The sequence below is a fragment of the Pituophis catenifer genome, unplaced genomic scaffold, assembly GCF_029215685.1.
Source record: "Pituophis catenifer annectens isolate HBS135680 unplaced genomic scaffold, rPitCat1.0.hap2 SCAF_6, whole genome shotgun sequence".
In the NCBI taxonomy this organism is placed as follows: Eukaryota; Metazoa; Chordata; class Lepidosauria; order Squamata; family Colubridae; genus Pituophis; species Pituophis catenifer.
This window is the reverse complement of record NW_027256886.1, coordinates 59714249-59740827: the sequence shown is the minus strand read 5'-3', so window position 1 is coordinate 59740827 and position 26579 is coordinate 59714249. Positions and strand designations below refer to the sequence as shown.

General features: G+C 36.5%; 1 protein-coding gene across 1 annotated transcript in view; it reads right to left on the bottom strand.

The window, feature by feature from the left end:
* Positions 1-26579, bottom strand: part of PTPRE (protein tyrosine phosphatase receptor type E) — a 115610-nt gene that overhangs the window by 71347 nt on the left and 17684 nt on the right. Inside the window, 1 exon segment of the mRNA XM_070946447.1 lies at positions 3701-3723. Within this exon segment, the coding sequence (XP_070802548.1) occupies positions 3701-3723 (23 nt within the window).

Genomic DNA, 26579 nt, shown 5'->3' with positions numbered 1-26579 from the left:
TATTATTTCCCAGCTCAGATCAATTAATAAATAGAGTAATGGATACTAGGAAAAAATAGGTGAGCTTTATTTATAATTTTCCTTGTTCAAAATTTATTAGTGTTCCCAATTCTTACAGCACCTATTAGGTGAAGGTATCTACATGTGCTAATAATCTGTTTAGCACCCTTGAATTATCACCAAACATAACATCAGGTGCACTATATTTTGAATCAGAGCCAATATTCACGAATAGATATTAAATAACAAACTAAGTGCTAAAACATAGTTTACCATAGGTAGTATCTTTCTATTGACTTTTGAATTTTCAACCAGATTTAAGGAACCATAGATTACACAGGATACCCTATAACATATAGGATAACATATTAAAAAACTCACATTTTAAGTCTTTTCAAAACTGTAACCATGTCTCAAACGATCTTCAATCCGAGATTGCAACCTAAGAAAAACTCATTTATACATTTAAGAATAAACTACATCTAACTTTAATATTCCTTATGCTAAAGGCATACATAAAAAAAATGTGAACAATTACACCATGTACCATAGTAAAAGAACAGGCATAAACCTTGAAATATTAAGTATGAGTTAATATATAAATATGCAGAATAATCTATTAAATTATTTGCTTCTTGGATACTTTTCTTGTGTTCTGTTAACTTTAAACTTAGAAACTATTACATACTATTTTATCATATAAAATTAAATCAAACTACTATATTTACCTCCTTTTCATTAATGAAAATTCTTATGAATAACAGCCTGAAGTCCATTTTGCTTCTAATCTGGAAGTAACTGCTTACCAGCAAACTGTTTTTCAGGAAATTCTGGCCAATATGCAATAGAGTTCTTTTTAAAAGGCAGAGTACTAGTTTCCCCACCTCCTTTTTTCATCCTTTTCCCACCCAATTCCGTACTTATAAATGGAAATCTTGATTTCTGATTTCCACCCAATTCCGTTCTTATAAATGGAAATCTTGATTTCTGCACCCTGTAATAGTTGCTTTGTCATGTGATAAACAATCAAACAGCTTAAGAGGAAAGGAAAGGGCTGTTCTTTTTTAGTGTAAAATATTTCCTCGCCTTACAGGAATAGGAAGTCTTCATTATGATCAGTGATTTAAAAATTACTAGCTTTGCAGCTCACAGTCTCTTCCATGCAGCTGCAGATTCTATGCAATTCTTACTCTTTAAAAAAAAAGTATTAAGAAATGTCTTGAGTCAAGAAAGGCAGGAGAGAATGAGTGCTCTAGAAATACAATATACTATTTGAATTACAAGGACAAAAATTCAGATCTTCGATATTTTTCAAACACGGCTAGCCGCTTTGCAACAGTTCTTGTCACTTTTATTTTAACCCTGAAATGTGTACATCACTTTTTCCCAACAATCACTTCGTACTTGACTAGCTTAACAGCATGATCAAATTTTAAACTACTGTAACATAGTAGTTTACTAAAACAAATATTTTGATGCAAACAGCAGCATGTACTCTGCATGGAACATGCTGCTCTGAATGGAATATATCATTCAGCTTTCTTATGTATCTCTAAGCACAGAAAGGTTCCTCAATTATTTATTTGTCTTTTCAAAGGGAGAATGAACAAAGCTTAATAAGAGGTTTTAATAATTTTATTCTTCAGAATAAGAGTATTAACTCTCCTTCTTAAAACCTCAGGCAAGATTCTGAAGTCCAGTTCATCACTTGAATTTTCTATGCTTTAGGCTTTCAAACAGTTTCCTTAAAATCCTGGAAACTTAACTACAATTATCAGAAAACCAAACAGAAAGCTTATCGAATGATTCAGGAGTTCTGGGATTGTAGTCCCAAACATCTGGAATGCATTAAAGCTTATGTTAGAGTCAGAATGAGTATTCTCAACCCACCTACTAAAGGAAATTCTGAGTTGCAAATAAGAAAAAAACAAACAAAATACAATTATCAAATTTATCACCAAAACAAAAAATACACACTGAAGCTCCAATAAATGTCACCACACTATTGGCAGAGTTCCATATTTCTTCAATTACACAATGCCATTTATTGGAACTACAAAAGTAGGCCTTCTCTGTAGCAGCATGATAATACCATCAGTAACAAATAATTATCAGTCAATTGCAAAAGGCAGTTTTATTTGGAGCAGTTTACATTCTGTGACAATATCTTTAACACCAACATCTGCATATCCAGTTCCTTGGAAAGGTTTCAATACATGGATAAAAATGCCAAATCCAGTTTAAACATCTGGCTGACTATGCAACCAGCCATAATATTAATGATGCCAGCTCCATCAATACCTTGTTTCCAGTGCCCACATTGAGGGGTGGTGGTGGTGGTCTTAATTGCTTTCCTAAAGACCAGCTGGGTTGGGGTCATATATAATTCCAAAGGAAGGATGAAGAGCCATGTCTTCAGGGCCTTTAAAAATGCATAAACCAAGCACAGAAGCATAAGATAGGCTACACTTCAAAGTTAGGCAAGAGCCACAGCATGCCCACTGTGCCAGATCTATTGGGTTAAAAAGAAACTATTGGAATAACTAGTCCCATAAGCAATTTAGCCTTACAAGAAGGACTTCAAAGGTGATAAGCAGCTCCTAGAATTGCATTCAAAAGCCCACTGATTCTCCAGTGGTTGTCCTATATTGGTGTACATTTTTCAAAGAAAGATCTATGTAGAGCCTGTTGCAATAGTCCAGTTGGGAAGTGACTAAGGCATGAGTGAGCACAAACAGTACATCCTGATCTAGGAAACAGAGGAACTGGTTGCCAAAATGTATTTGTGCAAATTTCATGACTATGTCTACCACTTGCTCATGAAACAGGAGCCTTGAGTCCAGAACTGATAAGATTAATTCTGACTGGGTGTGTGTGCATCCCAGCCAGAGTTAAAGATGGCAAATCACTAGATAGTCTCTAAAATCCATAGCCACTTATTTGAACAAAAGCTGATTCTTCCCCAAAATACTTTACTGACTTCAGGCACCATGAAAGCATTACTTGGACAGTCTGGGACAGGGATGTACAACTAAGCATCACATAACAGATTAGATCTGCCTCCCCCTTAGGGGTAAAATGGTCCAAAGGGCAGTAGTGATGGTAGAGATGGTAAAGATGGTAAGCTCCTGGATACAGAGAAGATTTCTACCCACAGCCACTCTGTCCAGAGTTCAGTTGAAGCCTGTTGTTCCAGCTATTGTGAAGGGATATCCACAATATCACTTACTTTCTCCAAGATGGAGATATACACCTGGCGTCACCAACATAGTGATGATACTTCATCTGTGTCATATCATATTTTTATACAGAGAGAGAGAGAGAGGGAGGGAGGGAGAGAGAAAGAAAGAGAGAGAGAGAGAGAGAGAGAGAGAGAAATGGGCTTCAGATCCTCAGCTGAGATATATAACACTTTTATTTTTCAGTATATCCTGTTGCATGCTTGGGGTGTGCGTGCATATGTGTGTTTATCCTCAGAATTCACATCTCAAGAAAACTCAATACTGCAGAATCTAGCTTAATGAATACTATCTCCACGTGTGCTGATCTACAAAATTTAAATATAGCCAAACTGCTGTATATAAATATAGCTCCAAGCTGTTAACTTTACATAGCAATATGAGATGTCTTAAAAAAAGAAAAACACATTTGAAAGTACAGGTGATTAATTTGTAATTGTTAAATTGAACAATGTACTCACCTAATGGAAGACAATGCTATAGGCTGCAAAAAGAAAGAGAGAATAGTTTAAAATGTTATTGCTTTCTCCCATTTAAAATACAAAATTGTTTTAAACTCATTATGCATACCATTAATTATACATGCAAGTGTTTATCTTCAACTTAATTAGAAGAAACAGTTAATATGCTTTTTTATTTGTGCAACCCAGAAAGAAATAAGAACACCTCACCATGAAATTTGAAACAGTTAAAGGTACTAATTAACAAGGAGATATATATTTGGCTGAATGAACAGCAAACATAAATTGACAAAAGAGTTGTTCAGGTAGGGGTGATCACATGATGAAAGGAAGAAATTGAGATTGCATATATCAGCCCCTTTCCTAATCTCACAAAATTGCAGACCACTGGGGCTGAACTTAAAATGGTAGATGTGTTTTGTTTACTAATAGATAAACCGAGAAGTTCTCAGTTCAGCTACACTGAGATCTGAAGCATTTTTGTTGTTTTGCGTTTCAGTTGAAACACATTTTGATGCGCAATCTTACAGAACAAATAGGGCAAGACTGGTGCATATCTCCCATCCTTTTCTACTCAGATTGTTTACCAGCATGTTGACTAATCTTTTTCACCTCCTCTTGGTTACCACAACATAGGGCAGGTCAGATGAACATATGGAGATTGGGTTAGGTATATTGATGTGGATGATGTTCATACATAGACACCAGGAAACAGTCTTGATATCAGATGGACTTTTAGCAAAACAAGGTACAGATAGAAACTCTCTCTTCCACTTACAAGAAAGTAGCTATTAGTCTGTTAGACTGTGTAGGTAGGAAAAAGATTGGAACTTATTTCACTATAAATAGACTTCCATTCTGATGCAGAGTGGTTGTTGGAATTTTTTTTTTCCTAATGACCTCTTTTAGGTTTTTCTTTTATTTATTTATTTTTTTACAATAAATCTGCTTAATAGAGTTTTTGTGCCCAGCCATTGAAATCTTCTGCTGTGGTCTGTTGCTTACCCAAGCAAGACAAGTCTGACTTTTAATGAACACATAACAAACCTAGGCCAAGAAATTATCCTACCTGAATCCAAAGGATACCACACCTAATTGCATGCACTAAGAAATATTTGGAGTTACACTTCTCAAAATAAGTGCTTCATGATAAGAGTATGAAAAGTAATGTGGTATGCAAAAAAAAAAAAATCTAATATACAAAGGAAGAGGAAAATCAACATTTTTTCTGTCCTATGGAACCCACTAGTTCCTAATGTTCTAAAGCAGGAATAACTATGATGTCTGATCCATGACAGATATTGGAAATGTGGAATTATTTTACGTAAGCAAGCTTATACCTTCTTTTAAAGAATAGACTATAATATTCCTAAAAGCAGCCATAGAGCACCAGTATTTACAAATAACTCAAAGCAGAAAACATATCCAACACCTATTTTCCCCACAACAACAAACTATGATGAATAGATTGGGTAGATGAATTGTATCAATAATAAACAACTATAAACTTGGTCTAAAAATATAAATTTACCCCCTTTCTTCCAAGATCCCTAGCCTACCATGACGATATGAACAATATACAGGTAGTCCTCAACTTATGACCGCAGCTGAGCCCAAAATTTCTGTTGCTAAGCAAGACAGTTAAGTGAAATTTGCCACATTTTACAACCTTTGTTACAATTGTTAAATGAATTGCTTCACTTATTTAGTTGGTGACATGGTTGTTAAGTGAATCTGGCTTCTCACTGACACTGCTTGTCAGAAGGTCGCAAAAGATGATCACATGACTCAGGGACATAGCAACTATCATGAATACATGCCAGATGCCAAGATTCCAAATTTTGATCACATGATCATGAAGATGCTGCAATGGTTGTATTTGTGATAAATGGTCAAAAGTCACTTTTTTCTGTGCAGTTGTAACTTTGAATGGTCACTAAACAAAAGGTAGTACCAGTACATGTGAACTAAGCTATTCACAGATACAACTCTAAATACCCTTTAGAATATAAAACTCTAAAAAATATCCCTTGTAGTTTTCAAAAGCTACGGCCCTTAATTTCCCTTCATTTCTTAATGCCTTGTGAAAAGTTAGCAATAGGCTTATGTACCACTTCATAGTGCTTTATAGTCCTCTTTACAGAGAGTTGTAAAGCTATGTTTACAGAATCAGCATATTGCCCTCAACAATCTGAATCCTCATTTTACCGACCTCAGAAGGATGGAAGGCTGAATCAATATTGAGTCGGTCAGGATCGAACTCCTGGCAGTAGGAATGCAGTGTTAGCTGAAGCAATGGCACCAACCACAAGGGTTTAAAATTGATAGATGAAGCTATCAAAGTCACAGAGTTTAAGTTGGTTCCAGAATCTGAAGGCATGTGATTCTCAATGTTATTTGATCAAAGATACAAGGAAGATTCCATTTTCACATATCTTACTGTGAGTTTACCAATAGTATCTAAATAATCTCCACGAGACAAAATAATTGACTATACAGATGTTATATCTGATTCAGGTTTTTGGTTGTTGTTGTTGTTGTTTTAAGAATGTTTGTGTGCTTCTCCAAAATGCAGCCTTCAGGATTTATTTGTCCATTTATTTTTCATGGACATAATACTCTAGATTTTTATCTACCTACGCTAGTAGAAAAACTTTCAAAACATTGTTTGACAGAAGGATTTTATGCACACCATTTTCCTTCGTATATCCAGATCTGGTTTTATGTGCGAAAGAGTAGCAAAGAATTTTTTTTTCAATCTAATGTAATCTCTAATTACATTATCCTTCCTTCCTTCCCTTATAACTCCAACAAAATCTGTACAAAACCCACAAGTTTTTAAAATTATCTAATCCTCCTTTTTCCTCTTTCTACAGAAAATAGGCCAAGAAATTAAGTCACAGAGGTCTGTGGAACTAGGATGATACAAATCTGAACACTAATATAATCTGTAGCAATGTATCTACTTTATTATGAATCTTACAGAATTTATCTATTTTGGAGGTTGTTACTCTGCAGGACACCTGATTCAGTAATTTCAGCTGCATTTGCAGCACACCAAAAGACACAGAGCTAAAGCTCATTTAGCAATCATTCTGTATTATGAAGTTTAACAAGCTGAAAATAGTTCCAGTAACTGGTGAATTGAATGAAATTGATTAGCTCTTCCCTTCCTCTAACACAGCTGCCCTCATTACCTATAGTATTCTCTGAAGTCCCAACATGCTCTCATCCCTTTGCTAAACCTCTGAGTGACTAACCTTCAATTTGAAAGAAGCAAATGTCCCACATATACAATTATGAAGGCAATTTCTACAGGCCAAATCATTTAGGTATACAACCGTGTAATTACAGTTGATTGTTATGCAATATATAAAGAACATTTCTATAAAAAATATTGCTTAATATCTCAAGTGAAAATAAATTGCAATAGTCCATTTTTCATTCCACTATTTCTATTAATATTTTAATAGGTATATCAGACATTAATACAATTGAACGAGTCCAGAGGTATTTCACGAGAAGAGTACTCCACTCCTCTTCTCGCAATAGAATACCTTATGCCACCGGGCTTGAAATTTTGGGCCTGGACAATCTAGAACGCTGCCGTCTACGGTCTGACCTAAGCTTAGTACACAAAATTGTCTGCCACAACGTCCTACCAGTCATACAAACTCATAATAAACCACTCCAAACTCGATTTCAGAAAATACGACTTCAGCAACAGAGTGGTCAACGCCTGGAATGCATTACCTGACTCTTTTGTTATATCCTCAAACCCCCATAACTTTAACCTTAAACTGTCTACCATGGACCTCACCCCATTCCTAAGAGGTCTGTAAGGGGGCGTGCATAAGCGCACCAGCATGCCTACCATCCCTGGCCTACTGTTCCCATTTATTTGTACTAATTTCTTATGTTTATACTTATACCTGTTTATACTTATACTTATATGTTTATACATTTATACTTATTTTCTCATACATGCTTGACAAAAATAAATAAATAAAAGTAGACTAGAAATCCTAGATGCCTGCTAATGGTCCTTTTATAGCATGCAGCAATATAAATCAAATTTCCAGTTGTAGACTGGAGATAGATGGTGTTGCATCCCTCCCCTTTTGTTGAGAGAGGACTGGTCAATTTTGACATAAATGACCTCTTTCAAACCAGCCGTCCTCTGTCCATTTATCAGTGCCACTGGTGGTAGATGAGAGCCACTTTGGTGTGGTCCTAGTATAGAAACCAGGAGACTGAGTTCTATTCCTGCACTAGGTATGAAGCCAGTTGTATTCTTTTTTCTTATTCTTTGAAGTACAAAAGAAATCACCAATAATGTTGTCTTTTGATCTCTAATTCTGCAATTTAAAGTATTATGGGGATACAGGGATTTGACATATCATCAGATAAGAACTGACAGGTTAGCAATTAGGCTTAAGTGGAATAAGGAAGAAAAGTTATCCCTGATGTATTGATATCAAAACTAGCCTTTATTTCTAAAATTGGGAAAATATGCAAGGAAATATTCAGTTTTACAGAAAGATTTTTGTTAATATTGCCTTGGAACAACATAGTAAAAATTATGTTCTACAATCTTACATTATTTGGTTTATATAGGGTGATACTAAAAATGAAATTTTGCATGTATAAATTTACAGAGTTCTCTTGACTTACAAGATCATCAAAAATAAGCTCAGCTGTTTAATACTTTATCTTGGAGAATTACACATTCTATACAACGTTCCATATCTTTTCTACCCTGTGTCCCTTTCTCAAACATACACATACAGAGGTCAGAAAGAAAGAAAGGAAGTAATTACTAAACTTCCTGATTCCAAGCAGATGTTTCCTGGAACAGTAACGTGCACCGAGTCATGATGGCATATAAGTAGCTATATAGGTAAGAACTTAACCTGGTAAAATATGGTTACAGTGTTCTATGGATACATGTTCCTTAGATCTTATATAAACATATGAATTTCAGTTCACTACAAATAAATTCTGAAATTTCATAATTATACTTAAAGCCAGCTATTTACAAATAAACCCAATCCCCCATTCCAGAATTATCCCTCTAGTCTTCAAGTGGGGTGACTTCAATCATTCCTTCATAAAAAAAAAAAAAAAATATTCCCTCAAGCATCCTCATTCTTTACAGAGTCCAAAGTACTTGCAGGCATTGAAGTCTGATCTCATTCAATAGCTTGGGCTTGTGAGGTTACTGCAAATAGAACTGTTGAAGGAAATGTGGCATATATATGACATTGGTCCTACTACCAGCGAACACTTGAGTAGCCTTTTAAAGAATAAAATAATCCAATCTGACACAATTTTGTTTTTGCTCATCATTTTTCTTGTATGTTTGCAAGGTCCTCTTGTTTTTGCTCTGTACCCGCCCAGATCTACAGCAAAACAATCAGTACATGATACAGTGAGTTTTGTTGATCAGGAAGCTTGTTGCAAAACCCGGTAATGAGCATGACTGAGAGGGAATGACTGACCCATAGTTACTCAGCTGGCTTTGTGGGAAGACTAGAACTTGGTTCTTCTCATCCCCCCCTCCCTCCCCCCCCCCCCCAGCATTCTATCCACTATACCATGCTGGCTCTCCTGATTAGGATTACAGAAGCCTGGAAAAAGATGAACATGTGGTAATGTTCTCCATGTGGTAATGATAGCTTAAAATCAAGTATCATCTGACTTATTTAGTATCTACAAACTATCTCTTCTTGAGCAGTTTTTTTCTCCTGGTGCTGAGCATTCCCCTAATAAATTCTAAGTGCAAATTAAGAAGCTCAACTCTGTGACCATAATTTGTTAATTTAGTACCCTCCCACTGGTTTAACTCTGCCTGAAACTGACAAGACCTCAATCAGTTATACATTTAAGATTTTTGCCTCTTAACCAGCTCAAGCACTATTGAAAAAAACAGCCTTTCTGATGCTAGGGGAAAAATAATTCATCTAAATGTAGATTTAAGTACACGGGGGAGCAGTTTTTCACTATAATTTTTGTTAAGGATGCCAAGTCCTTTCCCCCCTCCCCTCCAATTATCCATGTCGTCCTTTGCATTTTCAGATATCTGGCAACATAATTCCTGACCCTCCTGAGTTGAAACTTTAAAATCTCTTCCACCTTAAATTCTTCCCCTCCCCCTCCAATATAATAGTGTGGCTTAGCTACCTAAGTCTCAAAGGAATTATTTCAGGATCAGGAAGGAACAGTGGAAAACTGTATTTCTAGAGTTTCTGAAAACAGCCAGCAAGAGGTCATAAGATTGTGCTTATAATTACCAGAAACAGACAAATAAACACTGTAGCTATCTTCTTGGCCATGTTTATTACTAGTCTCTAGCCTGCCCCACTGTACTGATGGCACTAGTGAACATATAAATCACTTCCGACTTGACATTACAGGAATGTCAGCCCTGCAAACTGATCCCATATTCTTATAACATTAATTATAATAATTATACTAAATTTATAACTTTAATAGAGTTTTTAATATTTTAATTTGTGTAATTTTAATATGTTAATGTATTAATCACTTTTACTTGTTTTATAACTTTTCAGCCTGCCAGAGTCACCTTGGAAGGGGAGAGATGGGTGGCATAGAAATTTAATAAGTAATAAATATATAATTATAATTATATTCATATATATAATTTTTATTCACTGGCTTCTTCAGAAAAAGGTTCACAGAAACAACATGGTTGTATTTTTTTTAAAATTGCAGAGAAGAATAAAGCTATAGAAGATATATCCATTGTGTTACACATACCGTATTTTTTGGAGTATAAGACGCACCTACCTTTTTTGGTGAGGAAAAGAAGAAAAATAAATCTCCCTTTGCCTCTGAGCAATTCTGCCTCGTTACAAGAAACAGCAAACAGCCTGCTTTGCTTTCATTTTCGTTTTCAGCATAGCTTGATTAGCACAAGGAAAAAAAAATCTGCTCCAGCAATTTCCTCTTTGCAGCAAGCAGCAGAGCCTGCGCAAAACAGCTGAGAGCAAATCAGCTGAGAGTCGGGAGGCCGATTCAATCAACTTGTGCTAATTAGGCTGTGCTGAAGCTGAAAGGAGCTGTTTTTTCTTGCTGTTTGCTTGCAAGGAGGTAACTTCTGCGAGGCAGAAGCCAAAGGTTGGGGGCCAGAGGGTGGGCGGAGCTACATTCATTGTATAAGACGCACCTAAATTTTCACCCCCTTTTAGGGGGGAAAAAGGTGCATCTTATACTCCGAAAAATATGGTAAGTCAAAGCCTTCATGTAGGTTTTAGGCAACATCATTTACATTTTTTGCTCCAGCTTTTAAATTTTTGAGGATGTTTCTCCTGGCTTTTTTGATTTTAGCCACTGTTTTATTCAACATAAGAGTCACTTGGTCTTTATTTGTGTAATGGGTCTCTCTAATCTCTGGTCTTCTCTCACTAAGAAATATTAATCTATGTAAGGGTTAATTTCAAGAGATATAAAATTTAATATTACATAAAGTTATGTGCTGTGAACCAAACATAATATTTTTAAAGGGTCCCTAAAACTTCCCAAGATGATAATCATGGAGAAAATGAATGGCTTAGTCACAAAATAGTTACTCAGAGACATACGGCAAGTCATAAAATAACAAAGGTGTAAGTCATATTTTATAAATAAAAATGAATCATCGCAGATCAGTTGCTTGCCAAAACTACCAGGAAGCAATAACAAAAATCCATAGCAAAAAATTCATGTGTCTCTCGTTTTATTCTTAAAACACAGTTTATAAGATTTTCACGTTTTTCTAGACAAGCAAAGAACCTACCAATGACAATGTATTATGCAAATAATGGGGAAGGGGAAATGGAACACCCATGATTATCTGTTCCAAATATAAAGTACAGGTTGACAACTCTGAATTACCTAAGCATCACTAACTCCCCCCCCCACTCCATTTTCCCTGCCAAATAAACACATTAACAAAATACCTACAAACACGATTTCAGAAACAAAAAATTGGGAAACTGTTAATATCCAATTGCTAAATATAGCAGGTAAACTCAGATTTTTTTAAGAAACCAAATTATTTATTTTGATGATACATCAAAGCTATAATGCAAATGCATTGGTAAAAGCATTTCTTTTATGGATCTTTCCACATATGCATTTCAATTCTGAAATAAATTAATTTTAATTAATTGCATAATTGGGGAACTGTTCATGATGAAGGTTATCAAGGCCAAGCAAAATGCAACACATTTAAAGGGAATTTTAAACAGGCAAAAAATAATTGTACCTATTCATTTTGCAGTAATTTTACATTACACCAGCTCCTTTTGTTCTTTAGATATAAAAAAGTAATCTGAACAAGATAAATAAAAATGTTTCCCTCTGCACATAGAAAAATAAAAAGCTAAAAAAAGCATTTTCAGAAATGAACCCAAAATGTTACATAGCTTTAACCAAAAAAACCCCACTGTATTTTATTCCAAACTCACATTGTATAAAAAAGACCATACATTCTTTTAAATATTATAAGAAATATGGTACATTTTTAATAGTATTTTCTCCTTTTTCCCTCCGCCACACTCCTGCAATTTTTGCAAGTACGCAAGAGTGATTGTATGAAGAAAGCAATGGCAAGGTGAAATGCTGAAATGAATCAAGAAAACTGCAGGGATTTGTCCAGACAGTTGCCAAGATTCCACACTGACTTAAAGGCATGGGGAAAGAAGAAATTAAAGACCATGAGCTATACAAAAGGCAATGAGATTTCTATGAGGTTTCTAGAATGTCTTGCTACGGTTCTGAAATATGAAATTCTACATTTCCTTTACAGTATCTAGATAGTGTCATGAAGCAAATTAAACTAGGCACAGTTGGACTTTTTAGAGATGAAATCTACATGTGCATGATTTGAACTAGGAATCAACAGTTCTAGAAATTGTTTTAAACAACTAGTCTGCTTCAGTGCCAAATATTCATTAATTTGAAAGAGTATAAGAACAAAGTCATATCAAAACTTATAGCCCTGAAGATGGACTCCAGCACAAGTCCGAAAGTTTGGAAGAGAAAAGCTCTGGTCCCGGTGACTGACCCAGATTGGATCCTGCAAAATCATAGTTGTCTTGAGCAGAACTATTATTTTGTCTTCACTATCTGGTAAACAGAATATAAAACAGGATTATTGTTCCTGCCCAAGTCTCCAGTGAGATGGGCTAAAGATTATATTAAATACCAAAGCTATATCTTCTGGAAGCATATCCTTCGTTGCAGATAATTTTCCTCTTCTGATTGGCAGTTTACACTAATAGGACTAAAAAGTTCCATGAAACAATTAAAGCTTCTATACTTACATGACAAAATTCCAGAGTTATACAAGCCAAAGACAAGTTCTGGGAATTTTGAATTTAAAACATACGTTGTATTAACAAGTTATGGGCAACAGTCCTTGAAGTGTATGTTTCACCTTCTAGAGAGCTGTGAGACAAGGGAATGAGGGTCATCAGAAAATGCTTCTTGAAAGTCCTCTTCTAGCAGGCTTGCTAGTTTTATGCAAAGGTATGCTAAATATAAAGAAACATATTGGCTCCAGTGCCCTATATGAAGCCTGAACAGTGTGAGGTTTTGTTGTTATTTTATGTGCATTGTATTTCCTTGTGAAAGGGAGATTAATCATGGCTGGAGGCCATACAATTTCTATGCAAAACTATGACTATCCTATCTGGCACTCCCTCTGCAGAGAAGGGGAAAAGACTATGAGGATGCAGCTGGTAGATAATTGGAAGAGCAAAAGGATTTACAAGCATCAGTCTAGAAAGGAAAGAAGCAATAGACTGTGGCTTTTATGTCAATTCAGCTCTACTGGCAGGGAATGGCAAAGGTAACATACAGCTTGTTTGTGTTTTGCAAGCTTAAGTGTGGTTTAAGATAAGTTGATTTAAGATAGGAAAAGATCCTTTAACTTTGTGAATGAAAATGTCTGCCTTCATAATGAAATCCAGATTTCAGGAATTATGCAAAAGCAAATAAGGTTATACTTTCCAATTAACAATATGGTTTTATTTTATCTGTCTGCTTATTTCTAGTGAAGAATTTTTTATAATGTTATAAAGTGTATTGTCTTATTTAATATTTAAATTAACATTTAAGTGGCATATTTTAGGAGCCTGAGTGGTGCAGCAGACTAATGCTGTTAAAGGTAGTATTTAGCTTCCAGCTGCCTGCAATTAATGCGAGTTCAATTCTCACCAGGCTCAAGGTTGACTCAGCCTTCCATCCTTTCTAAGGTAGGTAAAATGAGGACCCGGTTTGTAGGGGCAATAAGCTGACTTTGTATAAAATATACAAAAGTATGAAGGCTATTGCTTAACGCCTTATAAGCCACCCTGAGTCTCTGGAGAAGGGCGGCATATAAATCAAAATTAAATATATATATATTTATTTCTTACCCAAATCTAATTTCAATGACATTAAATTTTATTCATACGGGAAGGGTTCAAATCCACTTTAACTTTTTTAGAATGTTGTGATATTCTAAAATTTGAGAATACCTGAATTAAGTCTCTCTACTTGCTGTACAAAAAAAATCAGATTTTTTCAACAACAAAAACTATGACATTTCATTTTCCTTCCTAGCTTTAAAAATTGAAGCTGTCGTCTATAATATTCTTAACTTAACTGCTATCTGCAAGTTATGTTGCAATTAATTTACCTTCTGATGTTTTCATATCTTTCTATATTATTCCACTAAGCATTATTTAATCAATATGAACCCCCCTTTTGTATTTCAAGGTCAGTTATTCATGTTATTTACTATTCTATGAATTTTATTTCTATTGCTTCAGCTTAATTTGTCATCATATCCATCATGTTCAATTTCTTGATACCTCTCAATAGTCCTAACATTTTTTGTTGAATTAGGAAAAAAAACTTACTTGAAGTATATACAAAAGTGCCTGAAATATTGATCACTGATTATTATTCTTTTTAATGAACATATCTATAATCTCATACCATGAACTACTTCTTAATTTACATTAGTGTTTTAAACGAATTCATCACATAAGTTATGACGTAAAAGAGACGAAACTGGAGAGGAACATTCTTTTAAAAAATTTACAAAATGTATTTTTATTGTTTGTTATATTTATTTTCAGCGTTCTTCAACAAATTATTTCTTTAGTCACAAAAGCTGTTTAAAATGTCTAAATAAAAATATCTTTATTTTGCAAATCATAGATACACCATATCAGCACTATTTGAAGCTAAGGATTATTTTCAATTTGTTAGTAACCAAATCTTACTCATTTTGAATTTCAGTGCAGCCTACTTCCAAGTACACATGGTTTCGATTGCTGCTTAAATTTGACTGATATATATATATAAAAAAGAAAAACGAGCAGCAACAATTGAAACTACAAGTATAAACACATCTGGCATAGTTTGTGACCAAAGTACAGTAGATGTTGTCATTTTGCTGGCATCTTGGCTGAAGTGATGATACACATTGAATTCTATGCAGATGGCAAAGTATTCAAAAGCACAAATACAGTGTGGTTCCCACTACAGATAAATAGGCTAGAGGAATTACACCCTTTCTTAGCTAATGAATCAAGACAAAGCTATTACTTTACTACATTTTAATATAAAGACTTATTTTTAATGAATTGTTCAGATTTATTTCAATACACATCCTACCTTGACAACGTTCTTATTTCCAAGTATTAACATTGTATTTGAAGAGAAGTTAATTTAAGACTAAGTTCAGAAGGTGCAAACAATGGTATTCCCTGTGACACTCTTAGGAACTCAAATTTGGATTCTGAAGAAGTAAGCTAGAAAGAGTATTGATGCTTTTGAAATATTGTGCTGGAGATAACTACTAGGAATACCATGGGCAGCCAAAAAACCAAATAGATCATTGAACAAATAAATTCAGAGTTCTCCTTTAAGGCATAATGACCTATTTTGGACACATTATACAAAGACCTAGCTCTCTGGAAAAGGCACTTAATACTGGGGAAAGTGGAAGACAAGAGAAGATTATCATCAGCAAGGAGGATGGACTCAGTTGTAGTGGTGATGAGTGCATGCTTAGAAGATCTGAAGTATCAAGCTAGGGACAGACCATAGTAAAGGCCATAATGGAGAAAATCTATGTAGTTGCATAGAGTCAATAATGACTTTAGTGTATGTAATCAATCATCATGAAAAATATAAGTGATTGCTAAGAGTTGACACTGGCTTGTTGACCCATAATCAGTCAATCAAGAATAAAAATAGCTCAAGCCTATAAGAAACCATTTATAATGCCTAGTAAAATAATTAAATGTAGCGCATTAAGCAATAGCAGAGATTCAAAATAAAAAGTAGTATCGCAATATATGTACAGTAATAACATGATTACCATAGACTAAGTTCATGTATTGAACAAAATATTTGAAATCAATACTTTAATACTTTCAAAAATGCAGGAATTCAAAAGTATTTCTTTGATGAGCATAAGAAGTAAAAGAAGAAATATGCTTCTTTGCTGAGTATATTTAATTTAAATTTTTAAAATGGTTGAGACTTGACTTTTAATACGGTAGGATGTAAGTATTTTTCTATCTCCTGGGGAAAAGTGATGCTTAAAATGTAATATTGCCTGTGAGACAGTCAGCACTGTAGTTGTACTATTATATCTGTTTTGTCAGAATTAATTTGGGTACCTGTTGCTTGGTTAGTTGGTGAATTAAGCATCTGTTGCTATGGCTGAGCATGAATATGGAAAGATGAAGCTTTGGGATATTCAGGATTCTTGGGCTGAAATCAGAGGTGAGTTTCAGCAGGAAACCCTGGAGAACCAGTAGCAGAAATTTTGAGTGGTTTGGAGAACTGGTAGTAAAAATTCTGACTGGTTCTGCCCCCATGTATTCTCTGCCTCCCAAATTCCATCTGATTGGGAGGAAATGGGGATTTTGCAGTAACCTTCCCCGGGATTGGGGTGGGAATGGAGATTTTACAGTACTTTTCCCCTGCCACGCCCACCAAGCCATGCACACCAAGCCATGCCATGCCTACCAAGACACACCCACAGAACCAGTAGTAAAAAAATTTGAAACTCACCACTGGCTGAAATAAGGTACCTCTCTCTCTCTCTCTCTCTCTCTCTCTCTCTCTCTCTCTCTCTCTCTCTCTGTGTGTGTGTGTGTGTGTGTGTGTGTGTGTGTGTACACATCTAATCTTGGATTTCTCCTTCCATAAAAATCAATAATATGTTGGTTTTTAGGGAATAAACATGAAGCCAGTTCACTATGACCAGGATGAATTTGGTATTATTTGCAACTTTATCTTATTCAAGAAAGCATAGCTGAAGGATAGTTTAGCGAAATCTGTGAGCTGAACTACTCTATGTGTATTTATTTCCCAATATAAGTTTTTTTGCATGCAAGAGAAAGATACAAAATCCAGTCTCAGTATCAAAGGCAAGAAAGCCTATTATATTAACAGGAGATAGTAAATCAAAAGCAAATAAGGTAAAAAAAAAAAGGATTATTTTCATATAATATAATTTTAAATAACAAGATAGCTAGGTATGGCTCCACATTTCCACAGCACTTGCAAAATCTATTTTTTTAAAAAAAAGTCTTGATCATATATGGCCTAACAACTTTCTAAATTGAAAACATTACACGTACATCCCTTATTCAACTACGGCTTTTGAAAAAAACCAGCAACTTAAACAGATAAATAAGCCTGTTTTCATGTCAACAGTTAATGTAAGCATCTTTTTATCCTCCACCCCGCTGCCTTCTGAGAAACTTCTGTGAACTCAACATGAATGCTTCCTCCACATGAAATAACACAGCTGTATTCATTTATAAAACAAAAACACCACTGTAGGAAAGTATGCTGCTCTTCACTTCGTTGGGTTATCAGTCCAACAAAAGGGTAATGTTAAAAATGGAAGGAACGCTATCTGGAAAGGTCAAGCACTTGTTGAAGTAAATCTCCAGTGCTTTTGTGACATGCTAAACTTTAGGTTTGTGGAAGCATTTTAAAGACGTGCTTCAAAAGGCATGTTAGCATAAACAAAGCATCTTTTCTTGGAATGTTAATACAACCAGGTTTTCTGGAAGGCTCATGGGCCTGCTTCAAGGCTGAGCATGATCATTTGCATGCGTGTGGCCATGTACAGACAACACTTCCATGGGAATCTGTGTGCGCATGCCACACACAGAAGCACTGAAAGCCATGCAATCTGTCCAAAGGATGCAGTGTCTTTAACATTTGGTTGTTATGTTAGCACCAGCCTACTTTGTGAATGAAGCACCATTCAAATACTGGGCACAGTACTACAAAACGTTTCTGAATTATCACAGGATATTAATAGAGATAGCACTGTAAATATGAATATGTTAAATACTGTCTAAAAGTTGTCTTAACTGTTTTAACATTATATCAGTGGCAATTGTCATTTCATACATCAAAACATTTTTCCTTTCATAAATATATATTTGTAAATTTGTAGTAGTCATTCAAGAGTGCATTCTACTTTTGTTCTTAAATGGTTAAAGCAAGCATCTACATTTGAAGTCATGAGTGTCAAACTCGCCACGTTTGATGCCACGTGGCCATCACATGATGTTTCACATTTTTCCCATTCACGGAGCTGGGATGAGCGTGGCCTGCTTATGACACATCCACTCTGCAGGTCGCCAGTTTGACACCCCTGTTTTAAGCAAGCTGTGCATGTATTGGAAAGAACATACAGTATATATGACAAAGGTAAGTATGCACTTCCTTTATATTCTATTTCAATAAAGGCTAGTATTTTCTACATAAATAACCATGGTAGATATTATAGTTTGGCTTATGATAGAATGTCCTATTATTTATTTTAATTCAATGAAGTTTGTTACCAAGAGACAATAAACCTTCTAAGCTTTCTTCAGACCGTTCATACATCTGTATATCTTGCTCATCTTTTCAACTTTTAAAAAATTAAAGTTTTAATAAATTTTGTTTACAGAAAAGTTCTGCAACTTCTTTGTTTTCTACATATTTTCCATTTCAAGGGTGCAACCAACTGTTCACAGACCTGTATACAATATTATCTCTAGTTTATAAGCTAGTTATAAACTAGTTAAAAGATCAGTCTCCTTTTTGTATTTGTACTCCAAAACTCTTAGAGATATTTTCTGTTTTCCAATTATTTATCAATAAAATAATCAATATACTATATAGTTCTTTTACTAGGAACATTTATCACAAAACACATTTCAGTAATACATGAAATTGATTCTCCAATAAACGTACAAATTACATTCAATAATCTCACTTTACTACTCTAGGTTTTCTCAGTGTTAAGAACTATATAAACAGTAATAGGCACATATTTATATTCTTATTAAAACTGACATCCATAAGATGATTTTCAAGGTTGCCAATATCCTATAGGTACCTTGCATTTAATTCCCATCTGAAGTTTTTATATGTATATTTTAATTAAAAAAATCTCAAAACTACAAATAAATGTGCAGCAAGCTAGGACTGCTAGGACTGCAGAGCATTTTAGATTCAAAGGATGAAAAGATACTTTGGAGTGCATAGAAGCATAAATGTAGCACCTTTCTATAACTCCTTAAACTAAACATTTTTTTCTCACAAACATGTTGTTCCCTTCTGCAACTACAGCAAAATGATCTGAAAAGATGCATTTGGTTTAACGAGCTACTGAAAGGGTCTTTTACCAAATGACTCTATTTCACAGCCCCGCTGCAAAACTAAGTGCCAGATTTCAGTACCGACTTAGTTTCCAAAAATTTATTAAGAATTTAAATGGATGTCGTAAGGTTTCCTTAAAAATATACATACAGGATAAGTGAAACCCAGTACTTTCTTTGGAGTAGTCTCATTTGCCCAGGAAAGAAAATGTCAAGAATAAACAGAACTATTCCTTTTAGTTAAAAGTGGTTCTAAATACATAATTCAAATAAGTAGAAAAGTATTATGATTTAAAAAGTGAATTTACCAAAGTTTTTGTGAACTGAAAGGCTTTAAATGAGGCATTGCAAATCATCAGTCAAACTAAAAATTGAAAGAATGGTTTATGAAACAACAGTGTCTAAAATAGAACTGGATGCTTTACGTTAATTTTTTTATAACTATTTTTTAAAAAAGATAAAAGGTAAGCAGAAATAGGAAAAAGAAAAAGGCTTCAAAAATGTAGAAGACGTGCAGAAAAGAAAAAAGTAAGGAAAATAGGAAAAAATATTCTTTGGTACAGATATAGATATAAGAACTCAGCAAACTCTTATTCTAAAGTTAACATTTGTCTGCATTATTTCAATAATCCATATACTAATCATCAAAACAATATTTTTGAGCTAACAAATAATTAAAAATACTTTTGAAACTTAAATCTTAGAAATAAGCTGCTTTATGATAACAGAGCAATGCTTCTCCAAAAATTTGACTACTAGTCTGACATGTCCACAGCCCTACTGCTGAATATAGGAAACATAAGTTATACATAAGTTATACTTTAATTTCATTTATTTTAGTGATTTTTTGTTTTATCTATTTTATTTATGTCTGAATTATCACCCTGTCATCTAAAATGACTATTTGACTAATAAATATGGGTCTAAAATTGTGCCAAATGCCAAGTGGGTAGAATGAAAAATCACTGTTGATGAGACCCAGTTGATAAATGTAAACAGCTTTTAATGCTTTGGACAGCATTAGCTTGAGCAATTTCTTTGGCAAAGAAATTGATTCCATGATCAGCAAGGCCAGCCTGATACTGGGATAGCTGAATATTAGAGTGCTCAATCAACACATCATCTGTAAATCCACAAAGCTAAATCTACAGAGCTGTGGTTTATATCTTCCCTCCTATATGAATGTGAGTATTGAACTCTGTACCAAAGGCACATCACACATCAGGAAAAAAATTCTCATGTGCCTTTCCACTCAACATTCATGTGCCCAACTTGAAAGTCCATCAGTATTGAGTCCCTCCTTATCAAAGCCCAGATGAAATGGGCAGGAATGTCATCACAATGGATCACTGCCGTATGCCTTATCACTTGCTCTATAGTGTATTGGACTCTGAGAAGAGACCCTGAGATTGACCACACAAGAATCACAAAGATGCAGTGAAAGAAATCCTATGCCACTTTGATATTGGCCAAAGAAACTAGGAGCTGCAGCTGCTACCATAAACCACTACAGGACCTGTGTTATGAAGCCTTCACCAGTCTTGAAGACAGCCACAGAAAAAAAAAAGTCAATCCATTCAAATGCTTTTTACAGTCAAAGACCACTACAATTAAAAATACTCAAGGAATATCTAATTAAAAATTCTAAAATTAAAAAAATTACCAATAAAGTCTATGTTAAAATCATAATTTGGTACCCTATATGTCATCTGCATGTAAACAAGTCCTTAAGTTGTGAGGGTCTATATTCATTAGATACTAAATGCAACAAGGTGATAATACCAAAATATGTAGTGCAGATAATTGTATAAAATAGCTATAATTGATTATTCATCAGGTTCCAATGAATCTTTAGTGCTGCTGTGCAGAATCTAGCTACCTGTGCTGGGACTACTATCTATTTATCTTTAAGCAAACACTGAAGATAAAGTAAACCGTGTTGGAACAGCCAGGATACCTATTAATTATTGGAAAGATAAATTTTGTTCAAATGTCTCTATAAAAAGACCAGTAAAGACGGATGTGTCCAGAGGTTTTTCCATGTCTCAAGAAGGAACGTTGGTCTTACCTGATACGATCCTTCTCGTTGAGTAGAGGCAGCATCCAGGAATGGGTTGTCCTTATCTGCTAGCCAATAGGACTGAGACTGTCAAAGCTGCGAGGACACGCCTACACCAACGGTCTCCAGCTTTTGACAAAGGAATAGAAATAGCCTCGACGTGTGAACTGTAAAAAAAGAAAACTCCCCCCCCAAAGGACTAAGGGCCAGCCCAGAACAAGGGTGGGGCTGGATGATGCCTCCACTTAATGAGAAGGATCGTATTAGGTAAGACCAACGTTCTTTCTCCATTGTAGTGGAGGCAGCATCCAGGAATGGGACATACCAAAGCGGTTCTGTCCTCACGGGTGGTCACAGCCTGGCCCTAGGTCCCCTCATCAGTATGCACCCGTTGGAGGACCCGTCTCCCAAATGCCGCCTCAGCCGAGGCATATGTGTATCCAATTTATAGTGCCTGATGAATGGTGATGGAGAGGACCAGGTAGCCACTCGGCAAACCTCTTCCAGAGAGGCCTGCGTTGCCCACGCCCACTTGTGGCCGCACTCTGAGTGGAGTGTGCCGTAATACTCTTGGGCAATGGAATGGCTTCCATCTCATAAAATCTGGTGATACACGCCCACAATCGATGGAGTGACCTTGGCCCCCAAGGAGGCCGGCTGGAATGAGACAAAGAGAGACTCCGTCTTCCTGAAGGAAGAAGTTCATTTTATATATATCCAGAGTGCTATCCGCATGTCTAACATGTGCCATTTCCGCTCCAGCACATGTACTGGAGTGGGACAAAAATTTGGGAGCACCAGCTCTTGTGCTCTGTGAAACCACGAATTAACTTTCGGAATGAAAGAATGGTCCAAACGTAACACCACCCTGTTGGCATGAAAAACACATAGGTCCAGACGGACAGAAAGGGCTGCCAACTCCAAAATCCTCCTGGCCGAAGTTATGGCCACCAGGAACGCCACCTTGCAAGAAAGGAAGCGTAAGGAGGTCCCTCTCAATGGCTCAAAGAGTTCCCCAGTCAGTGTCTGCAGGACCTTGGTGAGGTCCCAAGTCAGAAAACAGTGAACCACCAGAGGCCTAAGGTTCGTGGCACCTGATGAACCTGCAAATGTTTGGGTGGCGCCGGGAGTCCAGACCCCTGTAGGAAAAATCCGATGACAAAGCTGCCACCTATCGACGTATTGTGTTAGGTGCCAGCCCCTTGTCCAGCCCTGCCTGCAAGAAAGCGACTATCCAAAACAAACGCTGGGTCCAAGTCCAACTCGAAACACCAAGAGCAAAAGGCTCGCCTGGTGGCATCATAAATTTTGTCAGTAGAAGCCCTCCTGGAGGTCTGGATGGTATCAATGACCTTGGAGGAATAGTTGTCCTGGCTCAGAGCCCGCTGCTCAAAGGCCAGGCGGTCAATTGGAACCACTGAGGGTCCGAGTGAAGTAAAGCCCCCTGGCTGAGGTAGACTCTGTCCAGCGGTATCCTCCAAGGCCTGGCCACTGAAAGGGCGACCAAGACGGCAAACCAAGACCTCCTTGGCCAGTTCAGAGCCAGAAGGATCACCTCCGCTCGTTCTGCAAGGATCTTTCTTACCACCCTCGGGATTAGGGGAAAAGGTGGAAAAGCGTAGAGCAGTTTTGCCAAGGGCTGTGAAGCGCATCGACTCTCTCCGCTCCCAGAACTGCAAACCTCATGAAGAACCTGGTCAAGTGAGTGTTGTCCGGGGTGGCAAAGAGGTCCACAGTTGGCTGTCCAAAGTGCTCCGTCAGCTCCTGAAACAAATCCGGATGCAGGCACCACTCTGCATGGTCAATTGTGGCCCTGCTAAGCCAATCAGACTGAACATTGTATTTCCGATGCAATTGGGGTAAATGTGGCCTTTGCAGGTAAAACCTTAGATCTGACAGGCTGTTGCCAAGCTGTAGAGGCAGAAAAGGGATCTAGGAAGAAGCCATACAAGGTTTCCCTGTTGCTGGGAAGATTGCCTGCTAAAGGCTGTTCACAGCGCCATCTGGTGACAGAGAGCAGTTAGGCCTGCTGTCAGAATCCTGAGGCAGAATAAATTTCCGTTCTGCATAATGGCAGGAAGAATGTGTCCCTGAAGCTTGTTCACAGCCCTCCAGGAGGGCTTCTACTGACAGAATTTATGTACCTCCTTATCAGTCGCTTTCTGTCTCCTAGCCGCGTCTCTCTGTGCCGCTTTGGATGGCTTAGGGAGCTTCTTCGATCTCTTGGAGATCTTTGCAGCCACTTTTCTGATTGCAGACCTCAATCCCGAGGTCTCCGCATGCTTTCCTCCCAAAATGCCAAGCTCTGAGGTAGCCAAAGTGACAGGCAAATTCCCGCTGATGCAGTTTTCTGCCGCAAGCAAACGGAGCCCTGAGGTTCTTCCGAGCATGCTCAGGCAAGCAGAGGCTCGGGAATTGTGCCCACGTCCGAGGGCTCTTGCCGGCTCCCCTTGAGTATACCCATAGCGGGCAGGGACCCTTTGAGCGTGGTCTGACGCGGCAGCGGCCGTCACTGACAGCCCAGGCTTACCTATCAGCCTGGCTGTCCTTAGGCCAGAAGCGGAGCGCTAAGCTTACCGCCAAGCCAGAATGCTTCGGAGCCTTGTCCTCAGGATCTCGGGTCAGCGCTGCTCAACTGGCTGCCCAGCAGTCACCAGCCAGTGACCTGACTTGCCGCAGGGCGCCCTTCAGCGGGCTCGAGCTAAAAGCTCTTCACACTGGGATTAACGGTGGCACAGCAGTACGGTGGTGATATAGCTGCCACAGTCAAACACAAACAACTGTCAGAAATCCAGAAATAGATTGCCCTATGCAAAACACATCTCTGTCTTCAGTTAGGATTGAGACAAAAGCTGGGTGTTGGTGTAGGTGTGTCCTCGCAGCTTTGACAATCTCAGTCCTATTGGCTAGTAGACAAGGACAACCCATTCCTGGATGCTGTCTCCACTACGATGGAGAATGACAGGGATGGAGCCTTTCAACCAGTAGTATCCCTTTACATTTGCTATCCAGGATAGCTGATGGAAGCATATGGCATTGTGCAAGCAAAAAGGCTTTCCAATATCAAACCCTTTGTCTCAGGGTTTGTTTTGCCTGATAACATCCTCAAAAGTATTGAGGATGGAGAAAAGCCTAGTTTAACAAGATTGGACTCAACAGCCTTGATTCATGAAGAGTAGCATTTAGCATAGAGGATTAATTATGTAAGGCCCTGAGAGAAAAAAATAAGTTTTAGCCAAAGATTTCAGGAAGCTATACAGATTCTTGCTTCAACTTTTATCAATCTTGTCTCCTGTGCGTTTGAAGCACATTAGAAGAGTGGCATCACAAAATAACACCCATAGTTACAATTATGTTCCTATGATAATATCATCTAGCTAGACCTAGGAAATGTGCTTTCTCTGCCTCTATGGCTGTCTTAAAAAACATCATCCCAAGACCTGGATAGACCTAACCCCGTTAGCCTTCTGGAAAGCCTTGAAAACCTGGCTTTTCCCACTGGGGTTGGGGTCAGGTTATTAATAGAGCCTGCTGTATTTGCTAAGATTGGACTATAATTATAGGAATCTGTGTTTAATAGCCTAGATTGATATAAATTCCTAGATATAAATTCCATAAATAAATACATTAACTTTTTAATTTTATTACCCTAAACACTTTGTATCATCTGCAAATTGTCTTACTCTTCCTTAAACCTAGATTGTATAAACAAATTAAAAGCACTCATCCTTGAGTGCTCTACTTTGAGTGTTTTTTCCACTTCAAAAATTGACATTTAATTCTCTTCGTCAGCAAATTATTGATCCATGAAGCACGTGTTGCCTTATTCCACAATTGCCAAGTTTTCTCAAAGATCATTGGGGACAGACTTTGTCAAAAGTTCATTAAAAGTCCAAACAATGTGTGTTGGATCTTGCCTATTTGCAATGTTTATTGACATCCTCAAAACTTCTACAATATCATCGAGAATTTTCAGGTGGATACCAACTGTATTCAAAAATATATTTATTTTAAAGTTGTTAATTAGATTTCTCATTTCATTTCATTTCACTTTCTTGTTCCAAATATATTAATGCTATTTTTCATAATGTTTTCTTGCAACCTGGACTTGATCCTTTAAAAAAACCTAAACAATTCTTTTAAATTATTCTTTAAAAGTCAAACATAATTGCAGTGGACATTTTTTTTAGAATTGCCCACTTTATAAGCATCTTGAACAATAGAATTATTTACAGTTTTCATTTGATTGTTATCAATTATTATTTAAGGCATAATCTTTAAGTTTGTATTGTTCATGTCCAAAACACAAAATCTCCAGTCTTTTCTAGACCAGTTTGATTTTATTTTCAATTTGAAGAATCACTTTGAGTTTCTTGATAAGTTTCAAAATTCTACCCGAATGGTTGGAACAACTATCCAGATTTTAAGGTGAAGTATTTTGAGTTCAAAATATTTCAGATTCAAAACAGCTTGAACTCCCCTAGTAATATTTACTATAACCTACATATGGCATTCAGAAGAATGACATGATTTAATTCGTTAAGAGATATTGTTACACAGTATCTGTGCCAAATTAATAGTATATTTTATCGCATTACACAATATGTTAAAGGATCTACTATCATAACAATAAAAGATGAATACCATTATGCTAATCCAAAATATATAAATGAATAGATATAAGAGCACAATTTCCATTTTCTTTAAAATTCCATTAACTATTCCATCAATTAAGTTCTAAGGCTATGTTAGTGATAATTTTAAAATATATCTAAAAATATGCCTTGTCTACGGACTTACTTCTTCAGAGAGAAATATGTTCCACTGCCTGTCAACAATCCGTTGTAGACCTTGACTTACAACCATTTATTTAGTGACCAGTAAAGTGATTTATGACTGTTTTTCACATGACCTTTGCAGCATCCCTGTGATCAAAATTTGGACACTTGATGATTGGCATGCATTTATGATGGCTGCAGTGTTGTGGAGTCATGTGATTACTTTCTGAATCTGTGGCGGAAGATGAGCTGGAACAAGAACTGACAGCGAGTGAGAGGGCAGCTCCATTGGCCTTGGAGGAAACTGGGGAAGGGCAGAGTCAGTCCAGGCAAGGCTGTTAGGAATTAGCAGGAGAAGA